At 36.3% G+C, this 13,516-nt stretch overlaps 1 protein-coding gene across 1 annotated transcript; it reads left to right on the top strand.

The window, feature by feature from the left end:
* Positions 1–1,168: 1,168 nt before the first annotated feature.
* Positions 1,169–12,354, top strand: LOC108365824 (uncharacterized). Its single transcript, XM_017620008.1, has 2 exons — positions 1,169–1,678; positions 10,493–12,354. Exons 1-2 carry the CDS (start codon positions 1,244–1,246, stop codon positions 10,850–10,852), a joined length of 795 nt encoding a protein of 264 aa, XP_017475497.1. The 5' UTR covers positions 1,169–1,243; the 3' UTR covers positions 10,853–12,354.
* Positions 12,355–13,516: the final 1,162 nt, after the last annotated feature.

Below are 13,516 nucleotides of genomic sequence, written 5' to 3'. Positions count from 1 at the left end.
TTAATAAATGTACAAATATATTTGCGCGCACTCATGCATACATAAATAACTTTCATTTACATGCTTAAGTTAAGTTCTAACAAATGGCAAATTTTCCAAGTGCCAAATGAGCAAATCCATTTAAGACGCAACTACAACCGACAAAACGCATTCAAGATATTTTCAGGATGAAATCTTCATATTCATAAAGGCAATTCAGCGACGTGCGATAAATGCCCCGACCTGTAATACATACACATACATACATAAATATGTAACTAACCGGCTGGGTACATACATACACATATATGGGCTTATGTCTGTAAGCAATAGTAGCACAAGTTATGTCGCACACAGCCTGGCTGTCGACAGCAATCATATCCAATAAGAACTACACCACCGTCANATTCATATTCATAAAGGCAATTCAGCGACGTGCGATAAATGCCCCGACCTGTAATACATACATGCGTAAAGATACACATACATACATAAATATGTAACTAACCGGCTAGGTACATATATACGCACCACATACTTACATATGTCCTTATGTCTGTAAGCAATAGTAGCACAAGTTATGTCGCACAAAGCCTGGCTGTCGACAGCAATCATATCCAATAAGAACTACACCACCGTCACACCAAAACCAAAGCACACCAACCAATGTCAAGAGCGCTTCTTCAACAAAAGTACTCGTATCACAGCCACCAACGACGACAACGCCAGCAACTACTACATACATACATAAGAGAGCAACCAACAACGGTGCAGCAGCTAGCAGGCAGCCAGCCAGCAGTGAATAGCGAAACGATCAACTGGCAGACTTAAATAATGCAAGTAACCGTTTTTCAACGCAACATTCAACGCAGATTTAAGTGAGCCATCAGAACGCACCACAGCCACTTAAGGAGTATATAAGTATAAGGAAAAATACAAACAGCCGCCACCCTACCACCCAATCACCCAACCACCCAACCCAACCCAAGCCCACCCATCAAGTGGGCGCGCGGAAAGTTCAACAAATTGTTCCATGCTGTATGTAGTAAACACTTCAAGCTATCAGTAAAAAAATAGAAAAAAAAATGTTCGACACTAAATGGTTGCCTGCCGCCTGTGGCAGTTTGNCACGCCACCCTACCACCCAACCACCCAACCACCCAAGCCCACCCATCAAGTGGGCGCGCGAAAAGTTCAACAAATTGTTCCATGCTGTATGTAGTAAACACTTCAAGCTATCAGTAAAAAAATAGAAAAAAAAAAAATGTTCGACACTAAATGGTTGCCTGCCGCCTGTGGCAGTTTGGCGCCCGCCCTCATACCGCCCGCACACATGTTGGTGTTGGCCTACTTTTGGCAAAATTATTCACGTTACGTTGATAAACACTTTTGTACTTGCTCCTGCTGGGACACCATATTCAAGGGACCATATGAATCGGGTATCGCCTCCTATAAGCATCTCTACTTCAATGTCACACAAAACTCGTTCAAAATGTGGCTGATGACTGTATTCGCTGTTATTGCACTTTATGAATGCATTAAACAGTTGATTGCGTTGATATTGCAACAACGTTGCCGCTACTCGATGTTGTTGCTATTCTCGTTGTCGATATTTTCACATTACTATGCGTGGTGGGCGTACATGAATTACTACAACGACGACTACTATCAACAATGGAATCATCAACTATTCTTTACGGTAAGTATGTATTTATGTACCTACTTAATATTGTCAAATATAAATATGTAGTTATGCACATAAATTTATGTTTATTCATGAATGAGTTTTGTTGTTGCAATCAGTTGTAATAAAGCCTGCAGCAGGCGGAGTAGAGTACAAGGAATTTAGATCGGTTAGGTGTTGAGTAGAATACTGTTGCACTCGTAGTTGTACTGGAACATTTCAAAATCTCAACAAGATTTTACTGGAAGAATTTTTTTCTAGTGTCTCGCGACTTTTACGTGCTATGACTGGGAACAGGCCAAAATAATGCAACTCTATTTTTTCCACTTTTTTCGAGATTACAGCTGCAATAGCGAGAGTTGTACGAGAGGCCCATTGCGGCTGCATGCTCACCGGCGGGAGATGTTAACGTAAACTTGCAATCTCTGACTACTTTTGAATTCATTATTGGGGTTACCAGTGTCAGAAAAGCTGGTTGGCTATATGGGCAAATGTACTTTGTGTAGGTACTCTCTCACAGCTTCTTGTCATTTCACTACAAGCCCTACAAGCATAGAACATGCTAGAAAAAATGGGAGGTACAGAGAGAGGCTTCCAGCATCTCAGCAACTGCCCCCGCACTGAAACCCAAGTCCATTTTGGACCCATCAAAATTCTCATCGATTACCTTGTCTCTTCTTAAATGCCATCAGAAAACTTCACCTGCAAGTTTCTCTTAAAATCTAGTGTTGTTCGACTTCTGTAATTTGCCAAGAATACAACTATGCCTAGGTTGATTCGACATTCATTAAGCCGACTCTTTGAGCCTGAGTGGGTTCAGGAAACTGAAGTTTTTATATTTGCCTATACATATCTGGGCAATACTAATACTAATACTAACTTGTTAATTTAAGCGCAATTAAATGCAATAGAAATATAAACTACTAATGGAAGTATCTATGTGAAAAGTTTTTAGAAAATTTACTTCGAATATTAGCCAAGCCAAATTCTTACGTTAGTATCCATATACGGGAATTAATCTCCCCGATAATCTCCTTTCAACGCATCACAATTTGCATTCGTCAGTCATTGTGCACATCCTATAGTTTCATTCCAAATTTGTAAAAGCACTAAGCTGCGATTAATTTTCTTTCCTATTCACTGCAAATGTTGTTTGACACGCTCCGGATCCGGTTACCCAGCAGACGGTTTGCCCGCATAAAATGCAAATATGTAACTGGGCACCAGATTGCTTTAAAGATCTAATTGCTTTGCAAATGTACACTTAGCCCCATCAAACCGGCTGCTGGGTAACCGAAAACCGGAGCGTGTGAAATGACAATAAGGTTTTTTCTTCGGTATCCCAGAAAAAAATTTACTGTTTGAAAAGATTTCAAAAACATTACTTTTATAAAAAGGGTCAAAAATACGTATTCAGGGGTGAGTTAACAAATTAATATATGATTTCTTTTAACGTCTATTTGCATATAAAACACTCACATAAAAAACCCTTCATATGAATCACATCGCATATTTGGCCCTAACCGGCAAAAACCCTTAACCAACTTTTTTCAAAATTTTCTTTTTGATGCAGAATATTCCTAGAGCCACTACATTCAATTCTGCTTCAAAAATAAAATTTTGAAAAAATTTCGCTTACGTCGTTTTGACGGTCAGGGCTCGATATACTTAAAAAAGTATAAACAATTTTTTTCCTCTAATTTCACTGGTTAACAGCAAAAATTTTCAACGCATGCCACCATCCAATTTCTATATGGAATTGCTCGCTCTTTCCGAAAATCGAGTAAATTTTTTATTCCATGGATAGGTTTTCGAGATATTTTCAATTTAACGTCATTCAGCTTAAAACAAAAAGTGGTTCCATTTAACCACGTAGGTATATCTTACGAACCAATTTTACAATCTAACCAAGCAAACAAAATTCTCCATAAACCGTATACTTACGGTGACCATAAATTTGAATTGAAAATGCAGGACAATTAAAAAAAATATATACATACATACATATGTAAGTTAACGTAGTATAAAATAACAAGAAAATATAAACTGGTTATTAAAAGTGAGTGCATTGTGATTTTTGTTAAATATTTGCAATGTTTTTCAAGTCAAAATTTTTTTGTTATTTTTTTTTTGGAAATATGGTTTATTCTTTACCCAAAACCACATAAGTCAAACTTTATACAGAACTTAGAAAAATTCAACAAATTTTCATCTAAATTTTTTACTATTTAGCATGACATTGTGATGCTGGTGTCCATTTTCATTGACTTGGTGAGGCTTCAAAATGTCTTGTCCTAATGTAGTTATGTTGATAAAAAATAAGGGCTCCCGTCTTTTATATTAAAATATCGAATAAAATGCGCAACAAAGGCAGGACACTTGGAAAAAATCAGTACAGGCATTTGAATAACAGTACGGTCCTGCAAAAAACAGGACGGATGGTCACCGTACGTATACTATATATGTATGTACCAGAGAACAGCTTTGAGTATGATCGAGCCTTTTTGATCACACTCACTAAAAATCAAGCACAAGCGAACGCCACACTCGGCTACGATGTGTTCGATCGAGATGCATACCCGACAGCTGCTTTGGTTACGAACGAGTCTGTTCGATCACCCTCGCTATAAATTGAGCACAAGCGAACACCACACTCGGACACCCGCAGCTAACCCGAAAATTTGTGTAACAATGAAACGGGCACCCGAACATTGCGATAAAATGCAGGACAACAAAGAAATTTACGCTGAAGGTAACTGGCGCCAATATGTTCCCACAAAGCATACGAAAATGTTGTTGCTTTGTGCTTGTGCATACGCAATGAAAAAATTAGAAGCGAAGTAGACAAAAATGTTTTTGCATCTATTTCGTATAGTTTCGCGTGGAAAGCTGTGTGTGTATATATTAGAACACAGCCTAAAACTATGTAGGTACATAAGTACTTTTACAAAAAATAAATGTGCACCGAGTGTATAGGGCTTGGGCATTGCCGATCTACACACATTTATACCTAAATGGATGTAGGCGTCGTGATGCCGCATTTTGTATGAGCAAAAATATAAGAAATGGTTAAATGTACACTTAAACAAACTACCGAAAAATTCAACCTTCTCTTTACCCTCTACGCACAAAAACTAAGAACACCGCGATGAGAAGGCAACATTTTTTGTAGAAACAAAAACGTCATAAGCCAATCAAGAAAATTTTGTGCACACTCGGGTTGAAACTCGAACACCCGGGTATATTGAGCTGCAAAGCACCCGAACCCAATCAAGTATGTATGAAAAGCAATCGGGTGTTGTGGCCAACATGTTCGTCTTGAGCTCAGTCGATAACGAACAATACTTCTGCTCGTATACAGAGAACGATGCCAAACGGGTTTTGTTAGATGATCGAGTATACACGAAAATCATGCACCCGCTGCAGATGTCTGATATGTACATCACTTTTCGAATGTTACTCATACGCCATATACACCTAAGTAACACACTTTTCTGCTTATATTTCATACAAAAAATCTTTGCGCATTTTCATTTGACACCTTATTACTTCTTTATTTATCCATCGATTTTCTTCATAAGTAACTTGATTTTTTTTTAGTAACAGAACAGGCTTTAACACAAATGCAAAAAATTTACACAGAATCTTATATTTTAAAATTTTTCTTCTGATAATTTTTCATTTTTTATTTTTTTAACGGTACATTGAAAATATCTCGAAAACTGATCCATAGAATAAAAAATTAATTCGATTTTCGGAACCAGCGGACGATTCTACATCGAAAATGGATAGCGGCATCCGTGGAACAGAAAAAAACACAAATTTGTTATCCAGTGTTTTTAGTTGCATTAACCCTTTCATTACCATAAGTTTATAAGGGACGCTTCTTTATTATAAATATCTACGCATCGCAACATCAACAATGTAAATTTTACGGTATGATGTCCTACGAGATGTCAATTGCCCGGCTATGCATCAGCATCTACTAGTAGAAATACTAGTACGCATCATACCAGTTGATGAGATAGTCTGCCAATTTATTCCCCGTGAAAAACATACATAAGTAGGCGCTCTAACAGTCGCAATGTCCGGCAGAGCAAAGCACTGGCGTGGTATTCCATAGGTCCAAGGTTCGAGTCCAGGCGTAGGAAACGTTTTTTTTATTATTATTATTTTTTTATTTATTGTAATTTTATATATATCTACATATTTTTAATTAAATTTAAAAATCTCAATAAAAACCTAAATACATAATATAAATATATTAGGAAACAAAATAAAAAAAATTTTCCCACCGGCTGACTTGAACTTGTTTTATGGCGCAAGTATTTCTTTCCACATGTGTTTTTTTTTTTTTGTAATAAAACACATGCAAACTGGCATATAAGTATTTTAATATAGCCACATAATTAGCTATAAAAGTAGTTCAATATGTCTACACGCATATATGTATGTACTTCTACATTAGGCTGGTCCAAGATATATTTTTCCAGCCACCCACCCCCCATAATAATTCTATACTAGAAGATTTCTGAAACCAAATATTTTTATTCGATTAAAAAATATTTATTTTTAAAAATGTTATAACTGTTGTCGAAAAAAATTTTTTTACTCCATACAAAATAAATGGAAAACTTCCCACACTAGAAGTCCAGGGTGTGTTCGCGCTACATAATAATTACGGCAATATTGCAGCCTTGTTGCTAAAATGCTGCAGAAATTGCGCAGTAAAACGTTGTATGTTGCTTTTGATTTGCCAATAGTGAGCAATTGTTTGTCCAAAATTTTGTTTCTCGAACGCTTGATGTAGGCAGAATCGCTCAAATTTTCCCGTAGAATGTGATGCTCTTTCAGTAACACTGCCACATTACATAATTGCAGCTCGAATCACCCCCGTTTTTTTTATATAATTCTAGGGAATTTCAAAAAGTCGAGTTTTCCTGTATATTTTTGGACCACCCTACTCTACTGTGCATACATACATACATGTTTACGAAAACTAATTACATATACATATTTTCTACACAAACGATTTTTCAAACACTGATAATGTGTAGGAGGTACTTATACTAGGCATAAATACGCCAGTGGCCAATATACTACTACGCTTATTACTCAGATAAATCAGTGCATTATTGAGAGCTTAATTATACGCTTACCTGCTTTTGCATGGCGCTTTTTACGAGTTTTTGTTAGCTACATAATTAAATCTCATAAAGTGTGTAACATGAAATAATTTTCATACATAATTATGTGACGATGAAATACTAAATGATCATATGTACCGTTATTAGTAGAATTCACAAACTGTCAAAATAGGGTGGTCATTACTTTATAGGTAAAAAAAAAAAAATAAGTGCATATTTTAATTACTCGTAGCTTGCGAAAACTTTCTATTAATCTGTCGTCTACATACATACATACATGCATTGCTTAGAGTACGCCAATTACGAAACAAGTATTTGAAAATAATTTTGTAATTTCCCAATATTGTACTGCGCAAAAGTGTTATTTCTTGGCAACCTTAGCTTTAGTAACCTTACAAAGGTGAGTCGTGCCTTTTGCTACCGTTCTACAACAGCAACGCTTCACTTGTTGTAAAATGGAATTTAATGCCACAGTTTATTTTATACGTATATGAACAACACGAAATATTTCGCATTTAAAGTTTTAAAGCCACATTAGTTTGAAAGTTTACTGAATAGCTAATAACTCAGAATAAGCAACCACTTGTCTTCTAACTAAAAGTAACAAAGCTAAAGCTTTTTTGGAGCCAAGATTTGGCGCAAGTTAAGCAAAGTTTTTCAGCAACTACGAGATATATAAATCACTTAGTAGACTACGGCGCACAGTGGGGCAAACGTTTAATTTACTATTCAAAAAGGTCTACAACCTACAATTATTGACGGATTTCCTTTTTTTTTATTGAAGGACACCTAATTAAATTCTTAAGAGGATTAAGGAGCTACTTTTTAAAATGTATTTTGTTTTTATATTTTTTTTTTAAACAAAGTTGAAAAAAACACACTTTGCAGCGAACAAAAACAAAATTAATGCTTGACTCCAAGGCGAAAATTTGTAATTGTTTTATATTTTTTGTGAACACAATTATTTTTAAGAAATATGTAATTAATCGAAAATTTTCCCATTTTTATACAAAAAAAAAAAATCTCTTGTTTTTAATCTTTGCAAATATCTCTTAGTCGTACAAGCAAAGTCCATTGCCTTTTATTCGATATTACAACTTTTTCTTTAATCGGTTACCAATTATCCAGTTATAAGAAATTTGTATGATGAACATTTATTTCTTTAATCAAAACCGTTAACCATAAAAACAAGATAAATTTAAAAAAGTAGCTCCTCAAACCTCTTAAGAATTGAATTATCTTTCAATTAAAAAAACAAAATTGAAAGTTCGGTTATTACCTGAATTCTTTTTTTTTTAATTTCAGTTAAGCTACTCAAGGCCTCAATTGAATTCTCATTTTCGTTGTAGACTATATACCCTTTTGATTAGTAAATTTCCCGTTTGCAACACTGTGCGACTGTTACTTGCGAAAGGAATTCATATTTGGTATAAAAAGTTGCCGTCGAAGTTAACAAACTAATATTTTCAGATTTGAAGAAAATGTCCGCTTGATTTCTGATGACAGCTTCTTCTCTTTGTATTTAGCGCCTCAATAGAGCGTTTAGCTAAATTGTATACCTGTTGTGAGTAAATATGTCGGTACTTATCCACAGTATATCGGAAATTTTCCTGACTTTTAGAAACACTGTTTACATCTCTGCTGAATATACTCGTACATATCTATGTAAGTGTTGTTGTATGTATTTTCGCTGTTTCGGAGTTTATGAGGACTGAAGTTAAGTTTCTCTTATTATTTGATATAAAATTTTCACTTCTCCCATGCCATACGAAAGAGGAGTAAAGAATCGAGCATGCTAAGATTTATCGCTTCAAAACTTCAACTAGAAGCGCTCCTTGAAAACCTAGTTCTTTTTACGTCATCCCTTGTCAGATTTGGTTTGGAGACAAGCGGTTTGGGTGGGGGATATGATGGAAATTTGTTCGAAAATAAATCATACTACCACCCTATCGGAAATATTATCAAAATCTGCGAAAAATTTAATGAATCTACGGTAACAGGGCATTTAACTTATAAACCATCGCACCTACTTTCCACGAAATCTCTAAATCCAAGTAAATCCAAGTAAACAAAGACATGGGGCTTTAATTGTGAACCTATAACGGAAGCTGTGAACCATTGCACGTCGCTGGAGCATTATGCAAACCATAAGGCGCAGGCTTAAATTGGAACAAACCTCTACCTGATACCGTGAAAGCTCTGAAGTACACCGACAGCTCCTCCCGATCGGGAATCTGCCAATAAGCTGACTTAGTTTCCAGACTGAACAAGAACCTAGGGATGCCAGGTTTAAGGTATCTGAAACTTATGGGAAGGATGGACTATCCTTATCTGTGCACTTATTCGAAACCCTATAGCCTACACAGAACCTATACGATCCATCCTTCTTCCTAATCACGATCAACGGGGACGTCTAAGGACTATGCAACTACTCAATCACACCCATGTCGAGCATATCTTTCAATTTGTCGTCCATGCGCGACTGTATGACGGGAGACACCGCGTAGTAACGCTGTTTGACAGGTTCGACAGCTGCCCTAAACCGAATCCTGTTCTCGAAGCAAACTAGGTTCTACCTAACCCTTTTGGCGTAGCCCGGGCTACTATTTACTCTAAAGCCTTAACCTCCCTATTGCCTAACTCGGAGCGGTCCACTATCACCGCCAACGTCTCGTGCTCCAGTTGAGAAAAAGACCATTTTATCCTCATCAAAAGTGGAATAAAAAACTTCTATGTCCAAATACAGACGCTTAACGAAGACCACCCGACCTGCTATCCCAGAAGTTTACCTTCTTTGTCACGACCTTTTATTCGGCCTACCTTCGACCTCGCATCCCACTTAACCTCCTCCTGGGCTATGTTGGGCACTCTGGCCCTCCTTGTTGTGTCGACTCCACTAAAGCTTCAACTTGGAACTTGTATGTAGATGTATTTGTTTGACAGCTGTCAAAATATATAAGCATGAAAGATAAAATCTGTTATTTACTTTACGGTACTTTTGCACCCACCGTAAATTTGTTTGTCCACCGCATGCAGGAAATAATTTCTCGAGTTTCTGTCATGAAAAAAATCTAAAGGCTTTAAAGGCTCAGACTAAGGGTTAAAGGACAGCTGACTCATTAGCCACAATAGCTCACAATAACAGAATAAGAGGACTAAACCACCGCTCAGACTACGTCATTCCCGAAACCAATTTTATGAAAAGAGCAGGACTTCGATACAACGGTTGTGATTTTTTCCCGTTAAAACAAAATTTATATTTTTCTGATCAAATTTAACCATTCATTTACGATTTTTGTTTTTTGATCAACCATAATCGTTATTTTTGGATTTTTACTTTTCAATCATATGTAACCATTATTTTCAGATTAAATTTTTTGGATCATAGAAAATTTAAGTCGATCATAAATGACCAACAAAAAAAAATCCAAAATGACAATTATTTTTAGTCGAAAATTAAAAAAAAAAATAACGATTTTTCAACGATCTAAAAAGAAAAGTCTTAATATTTAGCGGCTATTTTCGGTCACTGGTGGATACAGGCTCACACAGACCACTGCAGTATTTCTCCATTAGTTCCGAATCAGTAAACTTCTGGTGAATTTTTCTCCTACCTTTTATTTACACTTCTAAAATATTCCTTTAATTTACTTATCCCTTCCAATCTTCTCATTAATTGCAGGTAACCGAATTCATATCTTCCGTATTGGTCATGCATCTGGCCAACACCACCAACACTGTTACATCGAAAAAAGTATTCTGCATCGTTGGCATTGCCATACTACACATCACAGCCAGTAGTTTCGATCAATTCTTCCTGAATGTGGTACGTGGCGAGGGCTATGCTCATCAAATAGTACGTGATATCGGTTTTATGGTACCGGACATACTACAATTAATTATACCATTGTGGCTGTTCCGTAAAACGCGCAAGGAATCGTATACGACACGCCCCTTCTATCGTGATCGTAATCTACACAAAGATATTGTGGCGATGCTATTCTTCGTGTTGGCACTCTTTGTGGTTTGTACGATTTTGTGAGATAAAATTTTCCAATACCTACAGATGATGAATAGCGAAGAGGAAGCGCGTGCCACAAGGCGTATGAATTTAATGGCGCGACTCTACTTCAATTTGTAAGGTAATTTGAATAACATACATATCTATGTAATGTAAAATGTTAAACAGCAACAAAGTGGGAGCAGACATGCAGTACATTTAACGGATGTTTGAGGTTGCGCGACGGCATAGCATAACTTTGTCGCACTGAACCGCAATTGGTGTGGTGTAAGTCTAGTTTTAGCTACATAGTTTTATAATTACAAATTCTAGTACATACGCCCATACGTACTTGGATACATACATACATATGTATGTATGTATATAGTTATAGAATTATATACATATTTATATTACATAGTTCATAGTGCAACTAGTTCAAAGAACAAACTTTTTAGTTTTCCTTTCTTCCGCTATGTATAACCATGTGATAGATGTGTGTGTTTCTTTTATAAACTTAAAATTTTAATTATGATGGATTTTTTATTTCTTAAAAATGAAGTAGTGAGTGTTAGTGATGGGGAAAAGAAAATATATACGTACATACATACATACATACATACATTTGTAGAAAGAAAATAGTTTTTTATAAATTTTCGGAAAACATGCTTTAGCAGGCAAATTTGCATACACTCTGCCAAATAAGTTCTAAAGCTGGTTTACGCTTTTTTAAGGACTTTATTTTTGATGTATTTACTTACATTTCTTTAAATTTTTCATAAATTTTGTTAAGATTCAATATTGCACAATTTGTTGGCCACATATTTCCCCAACATAAAGACTTGCTTTTGAAACTATTTGACAGAGGAATGTATGTACATAAATATTTGCAAATATCATGGCAAATTATAATAAGTTTACTGAAATCTACGAAAAAATATTAGTTATATTCAAAATAGATTTTTATGGAACAAAAGTTGTAGTGAAACCAAAAAATAGTTGTAGTCAAAATAAAAGTTTGACCATATCAGCACAAATTTTTTACACCGTAGATAACATACTCGAACGTACCACATAGTATTTACATATGTATGTATATACAAATACAACTCTCCCTACCTAAAATAAAATCATTCTTCATTTTCAAACTATAAGCATCTAAAAACTTCAAAATGACTAGGTTAGGTTAGACAGTTGGCTCTGGTTTATGTGTACGCACGGTAGCCGTAAAGAACCGTTGTAATGCCTAGGAGATGACATCCCTCCCTATACTTTGGCCATCCCGATTTTCTTGCGAATGCTATCAGACCCTCTAATAATGTTTTCAGTGGTCCTCCAGAAAGTTGGGAAGTGAACGACACCCACTTACGAAGTGCTGGATTGATTCTCTATCCCACCTCATCTCCACAGCTTTTGCAAAAATCGTAAAGTGAGCTATGCACCTGGTGGACATGTGGTCAGTGTTCCGCAAGTATTCCTGTGAGTAGCGGTACGCATTTGGCTTTGAGGGCCTTAGCCTACTCCATGGTCTTCGTTCATCCACATTGCCCCTTTCAGGAATTCGCAACCTGTTGGACGTCCTCAGAGCATTTTTCACGTATGTCTACATATGTCGTTAGGTGGACTGTCTAGAATAGTCGCTAGCGTAGGCTGGGGTGCCGAGCGAAGTGCTAGCATTGTATATAGACATGCGTGATGTGTATACCCAATGTATTATCATTAAGTATTCCTTCCTTTCCAGGAAAGTTTAGAGTCGATAATAACCCACAATCATTTCGTCTTTTTGACAACTTACGACCTGCCGCCCATTGTATGATCGAATTCGAAAATAGCCTGTCTTATATTGTGTCATGAACTTAACTAGTTCAGTTTTGAAGAGATTTCCTCAGAGCGTTTTTTTCTGCCCACCTTGTCGGGTCGTTTTCAATGTAAATTGTAATATCTCACAGACCGTCAGGCTGAACTTACTTACATATGTACGACTAGGAAGAGGAGTTAGAAATTACAAATATTTATTATCTGACGAATATAAGGCAATTGAATCACGTGCAACGATTACTCTGCGACTTATGCGAGTGTTATCAAGTCGTTAGTTTTCTTCTTGAAGAGGTGTAGAGATAGATTCCAAAAAGAAACCCGTCTCTGCTTAATAATGTTGTAACAGCAAGAAAAACACCCAAAGAGTTCTCGGGGAATAAATACTGCACTGTGCCAGACAAGGATCTGGGTCGTTTCAGTTATGTAGACTCCACTGTCGTTTGAACGTCTACCTCTGTTTACTCTGGACCTTTAAGGTTATACTGTCAAAATTGTAAGTACTTTACTTTGGCTTCATTTTAACTGGTAGTATATTGGTTACTAGCCCATACATTTGTAAAGTTTATAGGAGAAATATGGCCGCTTAAACTGCAAATAGTAAACTCGATGTATATGCACCGTTTCCTTGAATCAACTTCGATATTTAGTTTTTGGTATCCAGAATTAAAGTAAAGCTGACTACGGCCATGTTATCCTCTAAAACACCTTCATATACCTGCAATGCCAAATGTCCTTTACTTTCAGAACAAGTTCTTTATTAAACAGTTATATTCTTCTTCTTATTTAGCGTTTAACCCTTAGTCAGCTGGAAAGGAAATAATGAAACTTTTCTTTTGCGAAATTCCGTCAGTAACTCGCATTTAGTCCTTACATTGAGTTTTTGGCACG

The sequence above is a fragment of the Rhagoletis zephyria genome, unplaced genomic scaffold (genome assembly GCF_001687245.7).
Source record: "Rhagoletis zephyria isolate East Lansing unplaced genomic scaffold, Rhagoletis_zephyria_1.1 Rzeph_scaffold_02012, whole genome shotgun sequence".
In the NCBI taxonomy this organism is placed as follows: Eukaryota; Metazoa; Arthropoda; class Insecta; order Diptera; family Tephritidae; genus Rhagoletis; species Rhagoletis zephyria.
This window is presented reverse-complemented; position numbering and strand designations above follow the sequence as displayed.